General features: G+C 48.4%; 1 protein-coding gene across 3 annotated transcripts; it reads right to left on the bottom strand.

Moving 5' to 3' along the window:
- Positions 1-184: 184 nt before the first annotated feature.
- LOC127042185 (zinc finger protein 660-like) lies at positions 185-20,977 on the bottom strand. Of its 3 annotated transcripts, none has more exons than XM_050935809.1 (5): positions 20,861-20,977; positions 16,949-17,038; positions 16,162-16,288; positions 8,044-8,157; positions 185-7,682 (listed from the first exon to the last, which is right to left on the bottom strand). In XM_050935809.1, the coding sequence occupies exons 1-5, from the start codon at positions 20,924-20,926 to the stop codon at positions 6,469-6,471; spliced, it is 1,611 nt and encodes a 536-aa protein (XP_050791766.1). In that variant the 5' UTR covers positions 20,927-20,977; the 3' UTR covers positions 185-6,468. The 3 variants fall into 3 exon arrangements, with proteins under 3 accessions (XP_050791766.1, XP_050791767.1, XP_050791768.1); XM_050935810.1 differs by having other exon boundaries at positions 185-7,679; XM_050935811.1 differs by lacking the exons at positions 16,162-16,288; positions 20,861-20,977 and having other exon boundaries at positions 16,949-18,173.
- Between the last annotated feature and the right edge of the window lie 2,229 nt (positions 20,978-23,206).

Below are 23,206 nucleotides of genomic sequence, written 5' to 3'. Positions count from 1 at the left end.
TTGGGTCTCCACATACCTGCTCTCTCTCCCCCGGCTCTCATTTTAGTATTCATTTTTATTATGAAATGTTCAGCTTACCCCGATCTTCTCTTTCCCTAACTGTAGTGCAATTTGGGTGGGGGGGTTTGTTGTTTTTTTGCTTCCCTTTTGTTCATATCAATATAATTGTAACAGTAAAGGAATCTGTAGGAGCAAAAACTGACTCAAAACTTTATTTCCCCATCATGCAGGAACATGATACAAACATCGCACACAGCTGGAATCATAACACAGAAGGCCAGGAGATGGGAGATGCAGGTTTCCAAGTGTTCTGTCTTCTCAGATGACACATTCCAGCCCCTTGTATTCCTCCCTCCTGTGTGACCTGCTGGGCTTTGACACATTTATTGTTTCATTCTATTGATAATGTGATTGTAACACAATGTGACTGAAATTAAACCACTTCTAGACAAGGAACCAACAAAAGAGTAAAGCCATTATTGCATTGGCTGAGAATTGAAGCCAGGTCAACTGTTTGGAAGGCAGCTATGCTCACCACTATACCACCAACACAGCTGGCAGGAGCAGCTTTCCTGCAGGCTACGTGTGCTGGCAAAGGGGGTTACACATGACCATGGAGCTAGTAAGCAGAGTGGATGGGCTGGAAGCTGCCGGACAGCTGGGAGCAGAGTTAGGGGGCAAAGGTGAAAACAGATATCATTGGGAGCTGGCCCCACACCCAACCTGCCCCCAGGAGAGGGGAACTGAAGCTCAACTTCAATCATAGAAAAATCTTCCCTAAGAAGGAAGGGGACAGCTTGTTTTAAAGACAAGATGTGTGGTTTTTGCCCACTACATACAGAGGGGCTGGAAAGTGCTGAGTCCAGACAAGACTCTGGTAGGATAAGGAAGAAATTCAGGCTGCCAGTGAGCTGAAGGAGGGAGATATTTTGACAGTGATGGACACCTCATCTTAAAGGCTTTTGTCTGCCTCCTTCTAGTGACTATTTGGCACAGGAATGCAGCCTCCTCTGTCAAGCCAGGCCTTACAAACCTCTAAGGATGGCGATTGTACCACCTCCCTAGGGAACCCATTCCAGTGCTTCACCACCCTCCTAGTGAAAAAGTTTTTCCTAATATCCAACCTAGATCGCCCCCACTGCAACTTGAGACCATTGCTCCTTGTTCTGTCATCTGCCACTACTGAGAACAGCTGAGCTCCATCCTCCTTGGAACTCTCCTTCGGGTAGTTGAAGGCTGCTATCAAATCCCCCCTCACTCTTTTCTTCTGCAGACTAAATAACTCCAGTTCCCTGACCTTCTCTTCATAAATCATATGCCTAGGTCTCCTAATAATTTTTGCTGTCCTCCACTGAACACTCTCCAATTTGTCCACATCCTTCTGTAACAGGGGGCCCAAGACTGGATGCAGTACTCCAGATGTGGCCACATCAGTGCCAAATAGAAGAGAATAATCACTTCCCTCGATCTGCTGCCAACATTCCTACTAATGCTGCCCAGCATGCTGTTAACCTTCCTGGCAACAAGGGCACATTATTGACTCACATCCAGCTTCTTGTCCACGGTAATCCCCAGGTCCTTTTCTGCAGAACTGCCACTTAGCCAGTCTGTCCCCAGCCTGTAGTGGTGCATGGGACTCTTCTATCCTAAGTGTAGGAATCTGCACTTGTCCTTGTTGAACCTCATCAGATTTCTTTTGGCCCAATCCTCCAATTTGTCTAGGTCCCTCTGGACCCAAACCCTACACTCCAGCGCTTGGATTCTTTGTGTGCTTTCACAGAGCAAAGAGCACATGTTCCATGATTTCATAGGGCAGAGTTTTATATTATAGGGAGCTTTCCCTGTGTGAATCAACATAGATGGACATTGTGACCCTTCCCAGGTTGCTGAGGGCCGTGAGTCTGCTTGTGGCCACCTGCCACGAGGAAGAGGGACTTTTGCATTTGGCAGCTGGATGTTAGTGACCAAACTCACCAGCCTGTCAGACAGCCAAGCACCCTCCTCTGAGCTACAGCAACCTTGACAGTTGGCAATAAAGGAACCTTAACCCCCGTGTTCCTTTAATGTGTCCCCTCTGGGGTCCAGCTCCAATCACCAGATACTCGGGGCATGTCTATACTATCTGCCGAATCGGCGGGCAGCGATCGATCCAGTGGGGGGGTCAATATATCGCATCTAGTGTAGATGCAATAAAATCGATCCTCGAGTACTTTTCCGTCGACCACTGTACTCCAGCTTGGTGAGAGGCGCAAGCAGAGTCTACTGGGGAGCTGCAGTAGTCGACTCACCGCGATGAAGACACCATGGTAAGTCGATCTAAGTACATCGACTTCAGCTACGTTATTCATGTAGCTGAAGTTGCATAACTTAGATTGATTCCCACCCCTAGAGTAGACCAGGGCTCAGAAAAATCCCAGATCCTCTCTGCCCGAAGCAATGGTACATCCCAGGTTACCAGTTTTACTGTAGCCCACTGCTACTGGATCACACATAGCACTTGAGCACAGTTATTGAACAAAGGGAAATTTCTTTAACAAGGGACAGAGATTTAAACAAACAAACGTGAATGATGGAAACCAACTGTTACCAACAAAACAAAATCACAAAATGCAACCAACACTTCTTAATAGTTACCTTTCCTACCTAAGTAGATTGAAGTCAGAGGTGACAGTCTATTGCAGTGATTGCTAGTTCCTAGGAGCACCACTGGTCATTAGTGATCTCCTTGGTGAATGGACCCAGAGTGTTTCTCTCCACCCTGTTATAAAATGAATCAGTATTTTGTGTATATTCACAGAAATGACAATGAGGAAATGGTCCTATTGTTGTTTACACTGCCACAGGGTTTCGATGTCTATAATTTGTCTTTGATAGTTTTCCATTGGCTTTTCTGGGCTGGTACAAAGGTTGACAATGCAGCAACACATCACAAAACTGGCAAGCAAGGGATGGGTGACAATTCCCTCCCACTTGAATGGGCCATTCCCAGCAAGACCTTTGATTGGGGTGACTCACTTTCATGACAATACCATATGGGCATAATTTTCCATATACTTACATGACTCCTTCAATAGGACTCATACACACCTCTTGCAGTGACCAGGAGTAACAATAATTTACAAGCTTTCAGTAGAGATCTCACTGCTATGCTTCCTGGATAAATATCATAAAAATCAGTGCATTAGGTGTGAGTTTGTCAGGTCTGAGGCAGGAGTTTCTTGTGAATTACTTTGACCTCTCTGCCAAATGGCACCAAAGAGCATTTATCACACATGCACTGAGCTATACAGTCACACTCTGATAGAACAGAAAGGCCAACACAAAAAAAAAGAGAAAGGAACAATAAAATACTAAAATGACAATGGTTGGAACTCTACATTTCTCTCAGTCTTTGGACTGATGGGTATTAAGAGCTTTTCCCTCAGCTGAACCAGGTCATCGGACAGCTGGCTCAGCCCTCCATACTAGCAGCTTTCTCACATATAGGGAGATGGGTCAAAATTGGAATTGATGTCATGACTCGTTTCCCAGAGGGGATCAATCTGTCTAAGGCTATGTCTACCCTTCAAACACTGGAAATATTCTTCTGACAACATAACCCTGTCTATACTGGGGCTTAGGTCACATTAACTACTTCTCTCAGTGGAGTGGATTTTTCACACTCCTGAGAGATGTGGCCATGTCAACATGGCTTTTCAGTGTAGACCAGCCTCTAGATGGCTTTTAGATATGAAAGGCAATGGACTTCAGCCTTTTCCTTGGTATTGATGGTTGCCAACTGCAACTTTCCTACCTGCTGGACACATTCTATGACAGATGTCAGGCCTTTTCTTTGCAAATTAGAGAAGTGGGGAAGTCAATGATGCTTACAGTGTAAGTGGGTAAAAACTTCTACAACTTGTCTCCTCGAGTGGTTTTCCTTTTAATAGAAATTGACTTTGAAGCTAAGCAAAATATGCTCTATCTGAAATACAAAAAAATAAAATCTACACAGACCCAATATTCTCTTATACACTCTTTCTAACACCTATTCTCCCACCCCAACCTTTGGAGTGAGGTTTTCTACCAGAACTCCTTACACTACAGGGGGTAAATTAAATCAAATTAACTTTTGAAGATTAACCATCATTTCCTGTACAACTAAAAAAAGAAAACAAGACAACTTTCAGTTTTCCAAAATAATTCAGATTATCAAACAATTAGTCTCTTACTCTTTAACCAATAACATCACCTATCATTTCATTTTCACTAGTAACACTAATATATTCAAAGATCACAAATTCTGGTCACATACGTTAGTTTTCTTTTAATGCCCATTGCCAACAACTGAACCTGGGCTCAAGTTGTGGTCTGTCCCAACACTTCTGTGAGTTCATATACCTCTGGTTCTTCTGCCATGCGTGTTGGTGGAAGGTGTCTCCTATGTGGGAATGTTAGCATCATGAGGAAAAATACCTCTTTTCACACTTTAAATCTTTCGAAGTAGTAGGAAGTAGGGGAGAAGTAATACAAATGCAGAAAACACAAGAGAAAACTGTCTGGTCTACACTAAAGACATTTATCGGTATAATTATTGCTCAGGGGTGTGAAAAATCAACACAGCTTAGCAACATAGTTACACATCTCTAATCCCCTGTGTAGATAGCGCTACATTAGCAGGAGGCCTTCGCCTGCCAACATAGCCATCTGAGACAATATTGATTTAAAAAATTGAACTACATTGTGGTCATATGCACTTCCTTCAGTTAGTCGGGGGTCTGCTGCTGTTCACCATGTCCAAGTGGAGATTTTAAATCACTGCTGTGTCTTTGTTAGCATGGCCAGTAAATTGGAGAGTTCTCTCCTATTGACAGAGCTGCACTTGAACTTTCTCCATGTCATCATGGAAGGATGGGGAAAAAGCAAAGCTGAAGTGAGAAATGATGACTTCAGCAAATGGTCATTTGTCTTAAATTCTCCAATAAATCTGAGCTGAACTAATATCTAATTGTGTGACCACACAGCCATCAAGAAAGATAGAAACCCAGATCACAGAGAGAGAGAATACATGACAATGAAAGTGTAAACTGAAATTCCAGAGCAGGTTACATCTAATTATTTAGAATCAGGACAAGATATTCTCCCATCACATTCTCCTCTGATCCATTCAAACAGATTTCATTGAGCACTGTCTCAATAGTCAGTTATGTTATCCTAGCATTCCCATAATGGGGAAAAAGCAGCCACCTTGCCATTATTGGCTTTACCAATAGATGGAACCTGGGATTTAAACTCGAAATGATCACACTGCATTTAGAATCCATTTGAATTCCCCTTCCCGGTTGTTGATACTTTCATCTCGTCATAGCAACTCTGGTATAGGATTAAATAAGTCAAAGCATCATCTCCAAAATCAGACAACTGAGAACACTTCATCACATGACAATTTGAGAAGTGGAGGGGTAGAATGTGATGACGATACCTTTTGTCTGAGCCAGGCAGAGTTTAACCGTTCTGCCATGATGGGGAAGGAGGAAATCTCTGAGTCACCCCATCTCCTTCCAAGTATCAGAGGGGTAGCTGTGTTAGTCTGGATCTGTAAAACGTGACAAAGAGTCCTGTGGCACCTTGTAGACTAACAGACATTGGCGCATAAACTTTTGCGGGTGAAGCCCCACTTCATCAGATGCATGTAGTGGAAATTTCCAGAGGCGAGTATAAATATGCAAGCAAGAATCAGGCTAGAGATAACAAGGTTAGTTAAACCAGGGGGGATGGGGCCCTCTTCTAGCAGTTGAGGTGTGAACACCAAGGGAGGAGAAACTACTTTTGTAGTTGGCTAGCCGTTCACAGTCTGTTTAATCCTGAGCTGATGGTGTCAAATTTGCAAACGAACTGAAGCTCAGCAGTTTCTCTTTGAAGTCTGGCCCTGAAGTATTTTTGCTGCAGGATAGCTACTTTTAAGTCTGTTATTGTGTATCCAGGGAGATTGAAGTGTTCTTCTACAGGTTTTGGTATATTGCTTATGCTCCAATACGTATTTTAGTCTATAAGGTGCCACAGGACTCTGTCGGTTTTTACATCTCCTTCCAGTATCACAGAGGCTGACATGACACTTTTTTCCTGCCCCTGCTCCTCTTCACTTAAATCTAATATGAAAAGATCCCATTATAACTGCTCTTTAGCACAACATGAGAACAATTGGCCATGATACAATCTGTATCACTGGTGACTAACAAGAACTTTGCAATAGGAGGAATGGTATAAATGTGATGCTCCCTAGTTCCTGATAGGAAGTGCACACTAGAATTACTCATGAGAGAATGGAGTTGATAGAAAGGACAAACGAGTCCATCTGAAAGAGGTCAAACTGCAAAATGCAAAAATGGGCCACTCATTCATCTGGACAAGCTGAGGGATATCAGTGCTTCAAACAGCTTTTAAAAGTTACTCTGTGGGAATCAGGAAAGTATTAAAGCATTGATAGCCCTAGAGGGTTTTATGGTGTTGATCCCCCTTGCAGATTCTCTGATGGCTCACATGGGCTGAGTGGCAAGACAAGGTTTTCCCACACTCACTGCTTCCATTGGGTCTCATACCTGTGTGGATTCTCTGATGGCTAATAAGCTGCTGGCGGTGAATGAAGTTTTTCCCACAATCACTGCATTTATGGGGCCTCTCCCCTATGTGGATTCTCTGATGTTTAGAAAGGCCTGAGCTGTAGGTGAAGGTTTTCCCACAATCACTGCATATATAAGGCCTCTCTCCTGTGTGGATTCTGAGATGGGCAAGAAGGTGAGAGCTGTGATTGAAGGTTTTCCCACACTCACTGCATACATAGGGCCTCTCTCCTGTGTGGATTCTCTGATGCCCAGTAAGGTGAGAGCTGTGAGTGAAGGTTTTCCCACACTCATGACATTCATAGGGCCTCTCGCCTGTGTGGATTCTCTGATGCCCAGAAAGGTGAGAGCTGTGAGTGAAGGTTTTCCCACACTCATGACATTCATAGGGCCTCTCCCCTGTGTGGATTCTCTGATGTTTAGAAAGGATTGATCTGTAAGTGAAGGTTTTCCCACATTCACTGCATACAAAGGGCCTCTCCCCTGTGTGGATTCTCCGATGTTGAGAAAGGCCTGAGCTGGTAATAAAGCTTTTCCCACACTCACAGCATTCATAGGGCCTCTCCCCTGTGTGGATTCGCTGATGTTGAGAAAGGGTTGATCTGTAAGTGAAGGTTTTCCCACACTCACTGCATCCAAAGGGCCTCTTCCCTGTGTGGATTCGCTGATGTTTGAAAAGGCCTGAGCTGGTAATAAAGCTTTTCCCACACTCACGGCATTCACAGGGCCTCTCCCCTGTGTGGATTCTCTGATGAACAGAAAGGGCTGAGCTGCAAGTGAAGCTTTTCCCACACTCAGTGCATGTATTTTTCCTCTTTCCCATGAGGATTTCCTGCTGTGTTGTGGTTTCTTTGACACTCTTCTGAGTTCCCTGACAGTAAATAAATTTACCCATTTTCTCCCCTGGATGGTTTCCTTGCTCTCTTTCTGGTCTGTGCTGAATCTCACAGCATTTTCCCTGCTCATGACTCCTGGACACATTCCTTTTCGATCTCTGCGATAATTCTCCGTCTTTAGCCACTTGCTCAACATTTTCCTGCTGAGAATTCTGCTCCTCTTTCTCACATACCATTGCATCACCTGCTGTGATAAGAGACAGAAACCTCAAACAGGGATAGAGAGGGGAAGGCCAAAACAAAACAAGTGCTTGAGAGAGGTCAAATAAAAACAAGAACTGAACTCCTCCAAACTCTTCCTCTAAACAGGAGGGAGGAGGGGATCAAATTGGTCCTCACATCCCATCCAAATTCACAGGGGGAAGGGAGGAAGCTACTGCCTGGTGTCTGCTAGGGTCTACAGGAAGCCATGAGCTATATTTACTCTGAGGATATGACCCCTGCTAGGAACAATAATGAACTGAAAAACCTTCCAAGGGCATTGTAAAGCATCCCAGATGTTTCCTTCAGGCACTTACAGATTCTGAGTTGGTTTAATGTTTCCTCACCTGTGCAGGTAACTCTCAGGATCTCTCTTTCCTCTGAACCCCGGAGGTCTGGGACCGAGGGCTCTTCCCCTTGTTCCAGCTTGGAGATTATATGAGGTTTGGAAACTGGAAACCCTGCTCAGATGAAAGAAAACAAAGGAGTTCAGTTGATTTCATATGACTGTGTCGTAGAACACACTATTATTTTAACTTCAGTGCTTAGTGTGACCCAGTGTGCCTGGGGCAGTCCACACTGAAAATGCCAAGATCAGGGCAGGCTGAAAAAGGGAGAGCAGATGCTCCCAAAACTGGGGGTTAATATGGAAGTCAAATTCACCAACCAGTCACCAACTGTGCTTCTGATCCCCACACTGGTTATCGAGAAACTGAAAAAAGACATCACATGGCCCCCTTTAATGCATTCCAGTTCTCTGACTCCCAGTCAGCACCTAGTTCCGGCACAGTGAGAGGTGATTTAAAAACTCTGCTCACATAAACGAAGTGTTCTTCTGACCCCAGTGTCAGCCACATTACCAGCTCTGTATAGGTTTGGATCTTACCCAGAATACTATGATGCCAGCCAATCTTTAGCATCTAAACTAAAGGTTTATTATAAAAGAAGGAAAGAAAAAGGAAGTTGTCAAAATGGGAAAACAGTCAGATACATTCAGAAATCTATATATCTGGTTCTTAGCAGTATTGGTGAGTTTCTGGCTTGAAAGGCTCTCCGGTACACATCCACATCATTCACTCCTTTGTTCCAGGGTTCAGTTTGTAGAGAAGTTGCTCCAGAGGTAGGAAGGGGGATTGAAGACAAAATGGAGATGATGCAGCTTCTCTTTATATTCCTTTTGCCAAGTAGCTTCTACTTCCTGTGTCCCAAACACAAGCTTCACAGCACATGGCATGGAAAAGCCTTTGAGCTCTCAGTACACAGGCATACCCCTGCATGTCTTGCTGACTCAATAGGTGTATCCTTTTGGGTTCATTGTACAGCTGATGACCCCAGATGGGCCATCGAACAGGCTGGGCAGCACTGATGCCAATATGTCTGGTGGTGTCACTCAGAAACACTACACAAGTCTGGAATACAGATATACCCTACATATCTATAACTCACAATACAAAGATAGAAACAAGATTATCAAACCTGGAAAATCATAACATTTTCATTGACACCTTACATGGCATATCTAGCACGATTCAGTGCAATTTCATCATATTGGTATTTATAATAAAATAATAATAACAACAAGTGTCTCTAAATTCCATACAGTGTCACTTAATAAACCAGTGAATTCCCAGGACCGGTTCCCCAGTTGTTTGAAGATGCCGAACACCTTGCTTGCGAGGGACTGAAATACCCACAGATATGTTGGGAACACACAGACACTGTGCAAGACTGTGCCTCTATGTTCACTCTTCTAGAAAATTAGGATCAATTTTGTTCATAGTATGTGTCAGGGCTGAATCTCCACTCTGTCACTCCGAGTGCAGAAAGTGGAGGCCTGCCAGGATTCTAAAAATTAATTTGTGCAACTCTAGGCTTGTATTAAACCCCCAAAGTTACAGCTTTTCTCTAACCTTGTCTTGGTAAATGCTGCCACCACTCAAATGCAAAATAACCCCAAACACTTGGACCTAGGAAGGAGCACTTGAGAATTCTTCCCTCTGGGGTACCCTCAAGACCTTTCACCTCCCCTCCGGGAAAGAGCTGAGAAAGAAAACAAAGGAAATTAGCTGTGGCTACTAGATAATCAAACAACATGCACAAACCTCTTAGGACACCAAAAATCCAATCCTGTTCTTAAAAGAGGTAAATTTTATTAAAATTGAAAAGGAAAACAATACACCTGGAACTTGGGCTTTTGCTAGATCTTAAAAGAAACAATTTTTGTAAGCACCCAAAATAGCTTTCTCAGGGGCTCATCTTAAAGCTTAGAAGCAAACAAAAGCATCTGGGATAGCACAGAGCAGCTCCAAAAGTCAAAATAAAAAATATAAACCTGATTGTGTCTGTCTAAACATTTCCTGTCCAAATCATTTCTTCTAGGTATGGAAGATGAATTTTCAAACCTGCTTCAAGCCATACACAGCAATGCTACTCCGTGTCGCCTCCCTTCTCCGGAGAACAACAGACAAAGGGAAAGTTACTGTCCCATTTGAAAAAGTTCTTGCCTTTCCATTGGCTCTTTTGGTCAGGTGCCCACTCCTTTTCTTTTACTAGTGGGCTTGTTAACCCTTTACAGGTAAAGCAAGCAGAGAAGTCATACCAACAAGGATTTTACAGCAATCTGGCTGGCTGGGTGTTTATAAAAGGGAGATCCCTCTCCTCCCCTTCATTTATCACTTTATGGCTTGTGAGATAACATTTGAAAAGACACAATCCACTGAATACCCTCCTTAAAATGTGTAGCAACATTGTATGTAAAGTGATGAGATTTTACGGTATGATATTACTGAAAAAGTTGCAACCCTAACCCTAAGTTCCTCAGAGACAGCAAGGCAAACAGCTGGTCAAACAGCCATTCTCCAGGAGGGGGAAGGTGTGAAGAAGACATTTACATTCCATCACAGGGACCACTTGAAGCTCATATCAATGACAGCCTGTCACCATGACTCAGCTGAGAACTGAATTTGTTTCTAGTACAAAGGACTGAATTATAAAAAGAGGTGAGGAAAATGCATGAGACACTCTCTTCCCTTTCCCTCTGCTCATGACAACTCCTGAAGAACTGAATGTGGGCAGCAGGGGCAGATTAGAGGGATTCCTGGCTGAAAGGAAAGCCAGCCTGTCTCAGCACATGGTGAGAGAAACATTTGTTTTAAATCTGTTTTAGCTTGTTAAGTTAAACATTAGTTTGTGTTTTCTCTTGCATTTCTTTTGTCAACAATTCTGACTTTTATGCCTCATTACTTGCAGACACTGAAAATCTTTTTTTTTTTTTAAATAGTTAACAATCTTGGTTTATTGTTTTATCTAACCAGTGTGGTTGGTTAAAGTGTGTAGGAAACTCCATTTGGAATAACAAGGCTGGTGCATGTCATTTTCCATTGATGAAATAACATGAGCTCCCATTGTTTAGTAGTGTCTGGGCAGGACAAGATGCACATTTCTGGGGGATGTCTGAGAGGAGAGAATTTTCTGGGGTTCTTTGGGGTACTGTCATTCGGGAGTTGCTGACTAGCAGCACTCAAAACCGTGTAGCTGGGAGCGAGTTACATGCTGGAGACTGCGTGTTAACTGCCCAGGAGTGGCTGCTCTCACAGTAAAGCAGTGAAGCAGTGTAAAAGGCACCCCAGCCTGGGGAACTGAGGGGACACAGCTGTTCAACAGTCCAGATTGTATTGTGCTTAATGTCACAGACACTCAATTTCAAAGTCTCCTAAAACACATAGAAAGTAAATCCACATCCCAGAAATCGAAGTCTTCAGAGAGAGGGCAAGTCTCCCTGGCTCTGCTTCTGGCTGACAGAGAGGTCCAGAGACAAAGAGAGAGTCTCAGGGAAGCTGGGAACATAAGCGTGGGGCTCAGTGGAGAAAGAGAACAGGAAAGGCAGGGATATTACTGAATACAGGATCTTAGCAGTACTGAATGTCAGGATGGCACATATTGCAGCCCATTGGAAAACAATCGCAAATATACATATAAAATGATGGGGTCTAAATTAGTTATTTCCACTGATTTATATAAGGGCAATAAGATATTCTCTGTATTATTGTCTATCCCTTTTAAAATAATTCCTAATATCCTGTTTGCTTTTTTGACTTCTGCTGAACACTGCTGGATGTCTTCAGAGAACTATCCATAATGACAAAAAGATCTTTTTCCTGACTCGTTGTAGCTAAAATTAGCCCCCGTCATATTGCATATATACTTGGGCTTATTTTTTCCAATGTGCATTACTGTACATTTATCCACATTACATTTCATTTGCCATTTTGTTGCCCAATCACTTAGTTTTGTGAGATCTTTTTGAAGTTCTTCACACTCTGCTTTGGTCTTAAGCCTAATTTTGGCAATTGATCCTTGATTATCGCCAGATAAGTATGCCCAGTGGTTGGTGATGGGATGTTGGATGGGATGGGATCTGAGTTACTGCACAGAATTCTTTTCTGAGTGCTGGCTGGTGAGTCTCGGCTGCCCACGTGCTCGGGGTTTAGCTGATCGCCATATTTGGGGTTGGGAGGGAATTTTCCTCCAGGACAGATTGGCAGAGGCCCTGGAGGTTTTTCGCCTTCCCCTGCAGCGTGGGGCATGAGTCACTTGCTGGTGGATTCTCTGCAGCTTGAGGTCTTCAAACCACAATTTGAAGACTTCAATAACTCAGGCATAGGTTAGGGGTTTGTTATAGGAGTGGATGGGTAAGGTTCTGTGGCCTGCTTTGTGCAGGGGGTCGGACTAGATGATCACATTGGTCCCTTCTGACCCTAGAATCTATGAAACTATCTTGAACAGTTTAGTATCATCTGCAAACGTTGCCACCTCACTGTTTACCCCTTTCTGCAGATCATTTATGAATAAGTTGAATAGGATTGGTCCTAGGACTGAACCTTGGGGAACACCACTAGTTACTCCTCTTCATTCGGAAAATTTACCATTTATTCCTACCCTTTGTTCCCTGTCTTTTAACTAGTTCTCAATTCATGAAAAGATCTTTCCTCTTATCCTATGATAACTTAATTTATGTAAGAGCCTTTGGTGAGAGACCTTGTCAAAGGCTTTCTGGAAATCTAAGTAAACTATGTTCACTGGATCCCCTTTGTCCACTTGTTTGTTGACACCTTCAAAGAACTCTAATAGATTAGTAAGACATGATTTCCCTTTACAGAAACCATGTTGACTTTTGCCCAACAATTTTTGTTCTTCTCTGTGCCTGACAATTTTTTTCTTTTCTACTGTTTCAACTAATTTGCCTGGCACACACGTTAGACTTACCGGTCTGTAATTGCCAGGATTGCCTCTACAGCCCTTTTGAAATATTGGCGTTACATTAGCTATCTTCCAGTCATTGGGTACAGAAGCTGATTTAAAGGACAGGTTACAAACCATAGCTAATAGTTCCCCAATTTCACATTTGAGTTCCTTCAGAACTCTTGGGTAAATACCATCTGGTTCCGGTGACTTCTTACACTTAAGTTTATCAATTTGTTCCAAAACCTCCTCTAGTGACACTTCACTCTGTGGCAATTCCTCACATTTGTCATCCACAAAAGGTTTGGGAATCTCCCTAACATCCTCAGCCATGAAGACTGAAGCAAAGAATGCATTTAGTTTCTCCGCAATGACTTTATCGTCTTTAAGGGCTCCTTTTGTATCTCAATCGTCCAGGGGCCCCACTGGTTGTTTAGCAAGCTTCCTGCTTTTGATGTACTTAAACATTTTGTTATTACCTTCTGAGTCTTTGACTAGCTGTCCCTCAAACTCCTTTTTGGCTTTTCTTATTACATTTTTACACTTAATTTGGCAATACTTATGCTCCCTTCTATATACACCTCACTAGGATTTGACTTCCACTTTTTAAAAGATGCCTTTTTATCTATCACTGCTTCTTTTACATGGTTAAGCCAAGTCACAGTGGCTCTTTTTAGTTCTTTTGCTGTGTTTTTTAATTTGGGGTATACATTTAAATTGGGACTCTAATATTGTGTCTTTGAAAAGTGTCCACACAGCTTGCAGGGATTTCACTCTAGTCACTGTACCTTTTAATTTCTGTTTAACTAACCCCTTCATTTTTGCACAGTTCTCCTTTCTGAAATTAAATGCCACAGTGTTGCGCTGTCCTTACCACCACAGGTATGTTAAATTTTGTTAGATTATTATCACTATTTCCAAGCGGTCCTGTTATAGTTACCTCTTGGATAAGATCCTGCGCTCCACTCAGGACTAAATGGAGAGTTGCTTCTCCCCTTGCGGGTTCTTGTACCAGCTGCTCCAAGAAACAGTCATTTCAAGTATCGAGAAATTTTGTCTCTGCATTTTGTCCTGAGCTGACATGGACTCAGTCAATATGGGGATAATTGAAATCTCCCACTATTATGTAGTTCTTTATTTTGACAGCCTCTCTAACCTCCCTTCGCATTTCATCTTCACTATCACTGTCTTTTAATAGGTGGTCGATAATAGATCCCTATTCTTATATTCTTATTAGAGCATGGAATTACTATCCATAGAGATTCTATGGAACATGCGATTTCATTTAAGATTTTTACTTCATTTGAGTCTACATTTTCTTTAACATACAGTGCCACTCCCCTCCCCACCTCCCGAGTATGACCTGCTCTGTCCTTCTGATATATTTTGTACCCTGGAATGATTGTGTCCCTTTGATTGTCCTCACTCCACCAGGTTTCTGTGATGCCTATTATGTCAAAAGTCTCTCTTAACACGAGGCACTCTAATTCACCCATCTTATGATTTACAGTTCTAGCATTTGTGTACAAGCACTTTAAAAACTTGTCACTGTTGATTTGTCTGCCCTTTTCTGATGTGTTAGATTCTTTTGTGTGTGAATGTTTCTCGTCTGATCTGGCCCCTACTTTATCCTCTTCCAGCCTCTCTTCCTGACTAAAACTAGAAAAATCTCTATCATTACACTCTCCTCTAAGAGAAGTCTCTGTCTGATCCCCGGGCTCCTCTGCAGCCATTGGCTTTCCCCCATCTCTTAGTTTAAAAACTGCTCTGCAACCTTTTTAATGTTAAGTGCCAGCAGTCTGGATCCACTTTGGTTTAGATGGAGCCCATCCTTCCTGTATAGGCTCCCCCATCCCCAAAGTTTCCCCAGTTCCTAATAAATCTAAACCCCATCTCTCTACACCATCATCTCATCCATGCATTGAGACTCTGAAGCTCTGCCTGCCTACTTGGCCCTGTATGTGGAACTGGGAGCATTTCTGAGAATGCCACCATAAACGTCCTGGATTTCAGTCTCTTTCCTAGCAGACTAAATTTGGCCTCCAGGAGGTCTCACCTACCCTTCCCTATGTCATTGGTATCTACATGTACCATGACCACTGGCTTCTCCCCAGCACTACACATAAATCTATCTAGATGCCTTGAGAAATTCGCAGCCTTTGCACCAGGCAGGCAAGTCACCATACAGTTCTCCCGGTCATCACAAACCCAGATATCCCTGTTTTTAATGATCAAATCTCCCACTAACAGCTGCCTTTTCTTAATGACTGGAGTTCCCTTCCCCGGTGAAGTAACCTCAGTGCAAGAGGTTACCCCAACACTATCTGGAAGGAGGTTCCCAACTATGAGAAGCTTTCCCTCTGCTCCTGTTGACTGCTCTCATTCCCTGGGCCTATCATCCTCTTCAATAGTGCGGGGGGCTGTCTGACCAGAGTTTGGACAATTCTAATGTGTCCCGAAAAGCCTCATCAACATACTTCTCTGCCTCCCTTAGCTCCTCCAGTTCCAACACCTTGGCCTCCAAAGCCTCCACACAGTCTCCGAGGGCCAGGAGCTCCTTGCACCAAATGCACACATACATACATAAAATAAGAACGGCCGTACTGGGTCAGATCCAAAGGTCCATCTAGCCCAGTATCCTCTCTACCGACAGTGGCCAATGCCAGGTGCCCCAGAAGGAGTGATCCTAACAGGCAATGATCAAGTGATCTCTCTCCTGCTATCCATCTCCATCCTCTGACAAACAGAGGCTAGGGACACCGTTCCTTACCCATCCTGGCTAATAGCCATTGATGGACTTAACCACCATGAATTTATCCAGTTCTCTTTTAAAAGCTGTTATAGTCCTAGCCTTCACAACCTCCTCAGGTAAGGAGTTCCACAAGTTGACTGTGCGCTGCATGAAGAACAACTTCTTTTTATTTTCTTTAAACCTGCTGCCTATTAATTTCATCTGGTGACCCCTAGGAAGCTTCTGTTGATTATGCTGCACTTAACCCTCAGTTTCACTTGAGCAAACAGGAGATATTTGACACTGTGCAATACGGCTCCTGTGCTCTGTTCCAAAGTGTTCTGCAGCAGGGGAGGGTCTCTGGTCGTGTGTGTGTCACTGCCATATTGGAGTGATGCTGAAACTGGGCAGAGTAGAGGTGGCATTGTGGGGCTGGTGTAAACCTTAACTCTCCATGTCCACTTCCAAGAACCGAGGGGACAGTAACCCTTACCCAGTGAGGTCACATTCTCATAGCTCTCCTGCATGACATCCCAGTAGAGGGCTCTCTGAGTGGGGTCCAGCAGAGCCCACTCTTCCCTGGTGAAATACACAGCCACCTCCTCGAAGGTTACCGGCCCCTGAAAGAGCAAGAGTCCAACACTCAATACCTGCTGCCCCATTCACAGCCCATCAAAGGGTAGCCCTAGGTGGATTGCAGTCAACAAAGTCCCACTCCAACCCTGCTCAGAGCATCCAGGAAACATCAGAGTGAGGGGACAAAGAGAGAGTCCCTTATCTCTCCCAGGAGATCCATCACATACCTACTAGACACAGATTGATAGAGGAGAAGGAGGCCCTAGCAGGGACCAGGGAGAAATCCCTAGTAGGAAACACAACAGCTTCCTCATTGTGAGGAGCTGGATATGAAGAGAGGGGAATCTCCCCTAACCCTCACTGGTGGTTATCTCACAGCAGCCACTGGTTAGTCAGGTCAGGCTCCAGCACTATGAGTCTGGTCAGTTTTCCCAGCCCCATATAGTTGGGTTATTTTCTGCTCCACAAACTAGAGCATTTCCACCTCCAAACCTTATGGGTCTGTTCCTTGAATCTAGGCCACTTATTAAACAACTCCCAGCAGGTTTGTCACCCCCTGCCCTCCCTTTCTCCAACCTGTGCATTTCCTGCCCCATGCCAACCTCCAAACCAGACTGTGCAAACCTTCCCATTTCGGGTGTATTTGCTGTCCCTCTCCCTCCTGTAGGAACCCATCAACCCTCACTCAAAAAAATAATCCCTACCTGGGCTGGCTCCACTGCAGCCATTTCTCTTCCCTGTGTCATGGGAGGATGGGATAAGCTGGAGAAAAACATGGACATCATTCTGCAGCCCTGGCAGGGCGAGAAGGGCAGTTGTGGAGGTTTCAGAACAGGCTTTAGTTAATTTCACATCACGATTCCCCCAGGTCCTTTCCTTCCAGACAGATATCCTAGACTCTGCCGTGCTAGGAACATGCTTGATCTCTTTATTAGAGTGTAAACCTGGCCCCTCTTGCCAGGCTAAGCCCACAGACATTTTTAACCTCCTTTCTCCCTCCCCTCACCCCCTAACAAAGTCTCTGAACACAAGGCTAGAAAAGAGCAGAACCAAAGGAGTCACTGTGGGGGATTCCCTCGGACACTGACCAAAGGCAGCCACATCCCAGCAGGGCAAATATGGAGTCAAGAACCAGCTTTTCCTCTGTCTGAGCCTTTTCTTGTTCACTGGAAAGTGGTTCTGCCCAACGATGCTGCAATACCTATGTCTGGGTGGACTAGAGAGCTGGAAATCTCTCCCCCCACTCATTTCTCCCACTGCCCCTTTCAGTCTCTCCTTCCCCTGTCCTCTCTCCCTGCTCCTCTGGCTGGGAAAGTCCCATTCCTGGGGGCTTTGCTCTCCAATGGCTGGATTTTCTCCTGGCAATTGCTAATGGGAGGAGAAATGACAAGGGGCTGTTTGCGCAGAGTCACTTTCTTGCCAGTCCCCAGCACTTTTCCTGAGGTCTTTCAGTTACCTGGAGACTCTGGCTCAGAATTTGTATTAACAGGGCCCAGAGCTGCCCCAAGGGGCTAGTATCAGCTGGAGAAAGTCATCCCCTGGGCCGGGCAGAGAAGCAGCTTTAATTGAGGTCACATCCCAGCACAGAACCCCCGCTGGGGGAGCAGCAGCTGCTAAGCCTGGTCTCCCAGATCACAATGGAGGCTGCAGCATCTGACCCAGGAAGCTGAACCCCAATATCCTGAGCAGAGAGGGACACAGTGTTTGAGCAGCTTCCCTCCTTTAGCTCTCTGGGGAGAGTAGCTAATGAGAGACCCTCCTCACAGGGAGAATTGCTAATCTCGTTTGCCCCACTGTGCATCTGGAGTCACTCCTTGTCTTCCCATGCACTGACTCTGGATTAACAATGTTCTCAATGAAACCAGATTTCAGAAAGAATGTGTCCAGAATGCTGTGGAAGAGACCATAGTGTGGCATTTCTAGCCCCCTTCCCACCTGCCTCACCCATCAGATCTAATATAAGGACTTGGGGCACAAATTTTCCCAATGGAACTGGAAGGTCCTGGAGTTTTCAAGATGTTTGATAAGTGGATAGAAAGTTATCATGATGACTGGGCGTCGCTGAGGAAGGCTGGGCAGTGCTTGGAGCCAGGATTCTGGCACGAGCTGATCAGAGAGAAGGAGCATGGTTAGTAGCAGACTCCAGAGCCTCCATCCAGGGGCCCCCAGACACCCCCAGTACCCAGGCCCCGCAGTCAGGGTCCCACCAGATATTCCCTGGGACTCAACCCCTAAAATCCCTGAACAGGGACTCCAGATACCCCTCAGCACCCCACTGGCCAGAGATCCCCCACCAGACCATCACTGGCAGCCTGGGAATCCTAAAGGGTTCCCTCTACCAAGAGCCCCCAAGAGCCAGGGACCACGCCCCCAGGGAACACCTCACTGGGAATTCAGTCCCTCACTGCCTGCCCAGGATTCCCTACTGTCTGCCTAGGACCCCCACCTGTCCTCCAGCAGGATCTGCCACGCCGTTTGCCTGGGACCCCCTGATGCTTTACAATGGGACCCTTCCCTCTGCTTGCCTGGCATCCCGACCTAGCTCCTGGAACTCCCCCACCCAGTTCTGTGCATTGGGCATGACAGATCCCCTGGCACAGCACCAGGCTCCCTCTAACCCCCTGCCCCACCTCCCCAGGAGACGCCCACCCTCACTGTTCTGCACCATCAAGTCCCCAGCGATACCCACCTCCAGGACCCATAGCCTCAGGGCTGGGCACATGAGAAACCCCCCCTCCCCAAACCTCCAGAACCCACCAATTTGATTAGGGTACTCCCTGCCCAGTCACCCAGAGGCCTCCCCCACCCACAATGCCCCTTCAGCTGCAATCTCCCCATACAGACACCCCATCCCCTACCCCAGCAACAGTGTTAGCTCACTGTGTCTGCTAAGTGGATAGAAAGTTATCACTTCCCCCTGCTGGCCAGTCACACAAGCAGAGGGATCCCTGGGGGGGGTGCTTCTTTAACAGGAGAATGGAAGGCCTGGAGAGCAAGAAAGGTCCAGGCCCTGTCACTAGCTACATCTTAGCACTGTGGGAAGCAACCCCTCACAGAGACCATTTGTCATGGGCTTTGGGATACTTCTGGACCCATGCTGCACTCACAGTGACCTCCTCACCCAGTGCCAGCTGGAGAAAAGAAAAGGGTCCAGCCAACTCTCCTGTTACCAGCTGGGAACGACTGATCCCCCAAACGGGGGAGGCCTCTGGATTTGATGGGTATTAAATACGTTTAGAGAGGAAAGTGAAACATCAGAGGGATTTTATATCAGTTGTTGATACGAGGTAAAATCTGAGTGTTTCACATCAATATTTGATAACTGAACAGTGAGAAAATGGGCAACATTTGCCAACATTTTATATCCGTGTTCAGGAATCTGAGAAGAGGTGTAACTTTGAGATTTTCTTAGTATTTCATAATTAGAGAGACAGGGAAAAATCTCAGGCCACAGTCACTTAGAAATAGACAATTAGAGAAAAAGTGGGGTTAGGATATTTTTTTATGAATCTTTGAGATTTGCACAGAATACGTGTCAGAAAGTATGCAATTGATAACATGGGAGAGGGAGGAGGGATAGCTCAGTGCTTTGTGCATTGGCCTGCTAAACCCAGGGTTGTGAGCTCAATCCTTGAGGGGGCCATTTAGGGATCTGCTGCAGGATTTAGTTGGGGACTAGTGCTGCTTTGAGCAGGAGGTTGGACTAGATACCTCCTGAGGTCCCTTTGAACCCTAATATTCTATGAACACCAACAAGATCTGAGGAGATTTTATATTGCTGTTAAATAACTAGAGGGAAAAGGGGGACTGTTGGACTGGACTTTATATTACTAATCCAATACATATACAGAAAGTGATGGCTCCCCCCCCACACCATTCACATGGGCAGCAGGGAGCCCTTTGAGGAGCTGCTTTAAGAGGGCAAAGGGGGGGTGGGGGAGCTGGAAGGTCCCTGCATGAGGGAAGGGGGCAGCTGTGGGGGATGGGCGGGTGAATGGAAACTGGCGGCTGGGGAGATCTGTGCTGGTAGTTCGGGGGCAGTAACTGGGATCGGGATACGAGGGTCCGGGCAGCCCCATGGGGGACACGTGCCCCTCCCGTCCCCGCCCTGGCAGGGAACGGGCATCTCATCGCAGCCCCACGCCAGGGGCAGCCACGTTCTGGGGAACGACCCACCAACACAAGGACAAATCGCTGCAGATAAAACGGGGGGGAATCCCCCAGCTCGGAGAGATTTTAAACGGACATTAGAGACTCATGGAGAGACCGGGGGAAAGAGAGGGATGGGGGGGGGATCTCCCGGATTTCACACCCCGGTGAGGTGCGGAGAGAAAAGGGGCAGAACCAGAGAGAATTTGTACCGGGGGCGAGAGGCGCGAACAGGGACAGGAGCCAGTTAACTCCCCCCCCCCCGCCCGCCCGCCACTTCCCCTCCCCCCCGGAATTTCCTGATGCCCAGAGACAGTTCAACCCCCCCCCGCCGCGTCCCACTGACCTTCCCCCCTCCCCGCCCGACCTCCCCGGGCCCAGGCTCCGCCCCCCCCATCCCAGCGGGGCCGGGGCAGCTCCGAGGCTTCTCCCAGGCTCCCCGGGGCCCCCCCGGGTCTCTCGCTCACCGGCTCACATTGAAGCGGCAGCAGCAGCTTTATTCTCCCGACCCCACCGGGGCTCGCATGGAGCATGCGCAGTTTCAGTTGCTGAACCCCTCCCTTAGCTGGGCTGGAGAGGGCGGACGCGCCCCGGGGCAGTCTGGGAGATGTAGTTCCGCGCTCTCCCTGGAGCGGAAGTGACGTCAGCCAGGGAGGCGGAGCTGGAGCTGGAGCGCGGATGCGCGCGGGGCGCTGAGGTTCTGGCTGGCGCGCGCGGGGCCGTTGGAGCCTCTCCCGGGCCGGAAAAGGGTTTGTGCCTGGAGCGCTGGGCATGCGCAGATCGCGGCGGGAGAGCCCTTCAGTAACCCCTCCCCCCCGTGCCCGGCCCGGCTCCGCCCCCGCTGCGGAGCTGCAGCCTCCAGGGACCGGAGCGAGCCCGGGGGCGGGGCCGGGCGGTGACTCCGCCCCCGTGTCCGTGGGGGGGACCGGCCCCACTGGGGTCCCTGCGTGGGGCCGGGCGGGGGTGTCCGTGGGGGGACCCGGGAAAGCGGCGGGTGGAAGGTGTCGGTGCAGCCCGGACATGGCCGGGGGGGGGGGGAAGAGCCGGTGACCCCCGAGGAGCGGGGAGAGAAGGGGGGGGGCTGAGATCCCCTCGGATTTACCGCTGCCCCCCCGTGGGGTCCCCCCTCCTCTCCCGTCCTGCCCCCTTTCTCCCTAGAGAGCAACGAGCAGCACCCAGAGTGACCCCCCTTCCCCCAAACCCTGAGAAGTTCCCTGTTCCCCTCCCCCATTGTGCCCCATTGTCTCTCCATTGCACCGGTGTCCAGCTCCCACTGCGGCTGCTGGGGGCTCGGGGGGGATCTGGGTCCCTGGCCGGGGGCTCTGGGGACTGGGGGCCAGGGAAGATCTGGCGGGACCCTGACTGGGGCTGTGGGGGTGTCTTGGACCCCTGGCTGTGGGCTCTGGGCTCCGGGTACTGGGGGTGTCTGGGCCCACTGGCTGTGGGCTCTGGGCTCCGGGTACTGGGGGTGTCTGGGGCCCCTGGCTGTGGGCTCTGGGCTCTGGGTACTGGGGGGTGTCTGGGCCCCCTGGCTGTTTGCTCTGGGCTCCAGGTCCTGGGGGTGTCTGGGCCCCTGGCTGTGGGCTCTGGGCTCCGGGTACTGGGGGTGTCTGGGGCTCCTGGCTGTGGGCTCTGGGCTCTGGGTACTGGGGGTGTCTGGGGCTCCTGGCTGTGGGCTCTGGGCTCCGGGTACTGGGGGGTGTCTGGGGCCCCTGGCTGTGGGCTCTGGGTACTGGGGGGTGTCTGGGCCCCTGGCTGTGGGCTCTGGGCACTGGGGGCCAGGGAAGATCTGGCGGGACCCTGACTGGGGCTGTGGGCATGTCTGTGCCCCCTGGCTGTGGGCTCTGTGCTGAGGGTGTCTGGGGGTGTCTGTGCCCCCTGGCTGTGGGCTCTGGGCTCCGGGTGCTGGGGGTGTCTGGGGCCCCTGGCTGTGGGCTCTGGGCTCCGGGTACTGGGGGAGCCTGTGCCCCCTGGCTGTGGGCTCTGGGCTCCGGGTGCTGGGGGGTGTCTGGGGCCCCTGGCTGTGGGCTCTGGGCTCCGGGTACTGGGGGTGTCCGGGGCCCCTGGCTGTGGGCTCTGGGCTCCGGGTACTGGGGGTGTCTGGGGCCCCTGGCTGTGGGCTCTGGGCTCCGGGTACTGGGGGTGCCTGTGCCCCCTGGCTGTGGGCTCTGTGCTCCGGGTACTGGGGGTGTCTGGGGCCCCTGGCTGTGGGCTCTGGGCTCCGGGTACTGGGGGTGTCCGGGGCCCCCTGGCTGTGGGCTCTGGGCTCCGGGTACTGGGGGTGTCTGGGCCCCCTGGCTGTGGGCTCTGGGCTCCGGGTGCTGGGGGGATCTGGGTCCCTGGCCGGGGGCTCTGGGCTCCGGGTACTGGGGTTGTCTGTGCCCCCTGGCTGTGGGCTCTGGGCTCCGGGTACTGGGGGTGTCTGGGGCCCCTGGCTGTGGGCTCTGGGCTCCGGGTGCTGAGGGTGTCTGGGGCCCCTGGCTGTGGGCTCTGGGCTCCGGGTGCTGGGAGTGTCTGGGGCCCCTGGCTGTGGGCTCTGGCTTCTGGGTACTGGGGGTGTTTGGGGCCCCTGGCTTTGGGCTCTGGGCTCCAGGTACTGGGGGTGTCTGGGCCCCCTGGCTGTGGGTTCTGGGCTCCGGGTGCTGGGGGTGTCTGGGGCCCCTGGCTATGGGCTCTGGGCTCCGGGTGCTGGGGGTGTCTGGGGCCCCTGGCTGTGGGCTCTGGGCTCCGGGTACTCTGGGTGTCTGGGGTCCCTGGCTGTGGGCTCTGGGCTTCGGGTGCTGGGGGTGTCTGGGCCCCCTGGCTGTGGACTC

The sequence above is a fragment of the Gopherus flavomarginatus genome, unplaced genomic scaffold (assembly GCF_025201925.1).
Source record: "Gopherus flavomarginatus isolate rGopFla2 unplaced genomic scaffold, rGopFla2.mat.asm mat_scaffold_34_arrow_ctg1, whole genome shotgun sequence".
Taxonomy (NCBI): Eukaryota; Metazoa; Chordata; order Testudines; family Testudinidae; genus Gopherus; species Gopherus flavomarginatus.
Note: the sequence above shows the minus strand (reverse complement) of the source record. Positions and strands in the feature narration are given on the sequence as shown.

Bases quoted from the DNA above. Each gene is read 5' to 3' on its own strand.
- LOC127042185 (XM_050935809.1), bottom strand. From the start codon at position 20,926: ATGCTCCATGCGAGCCCCGGTGGGGTCGGGAGAATAAAGCTGCTGCTG. The intron at 17,039-20,860 runs GTGAGCGAGAGA...TCGCCCTGCCAG, and splicing joins TGCCGCTTCAATGTGAGCCG to GGCTGCAGAATGATGTCCAT. The intron at 7,683-8,043 runs GTGAGGAAACAT...CTCTTATCACAG, and splicing joins CCTGAGAGTTACCTGCACAG to CAGGTGATGCAATGGTATGT.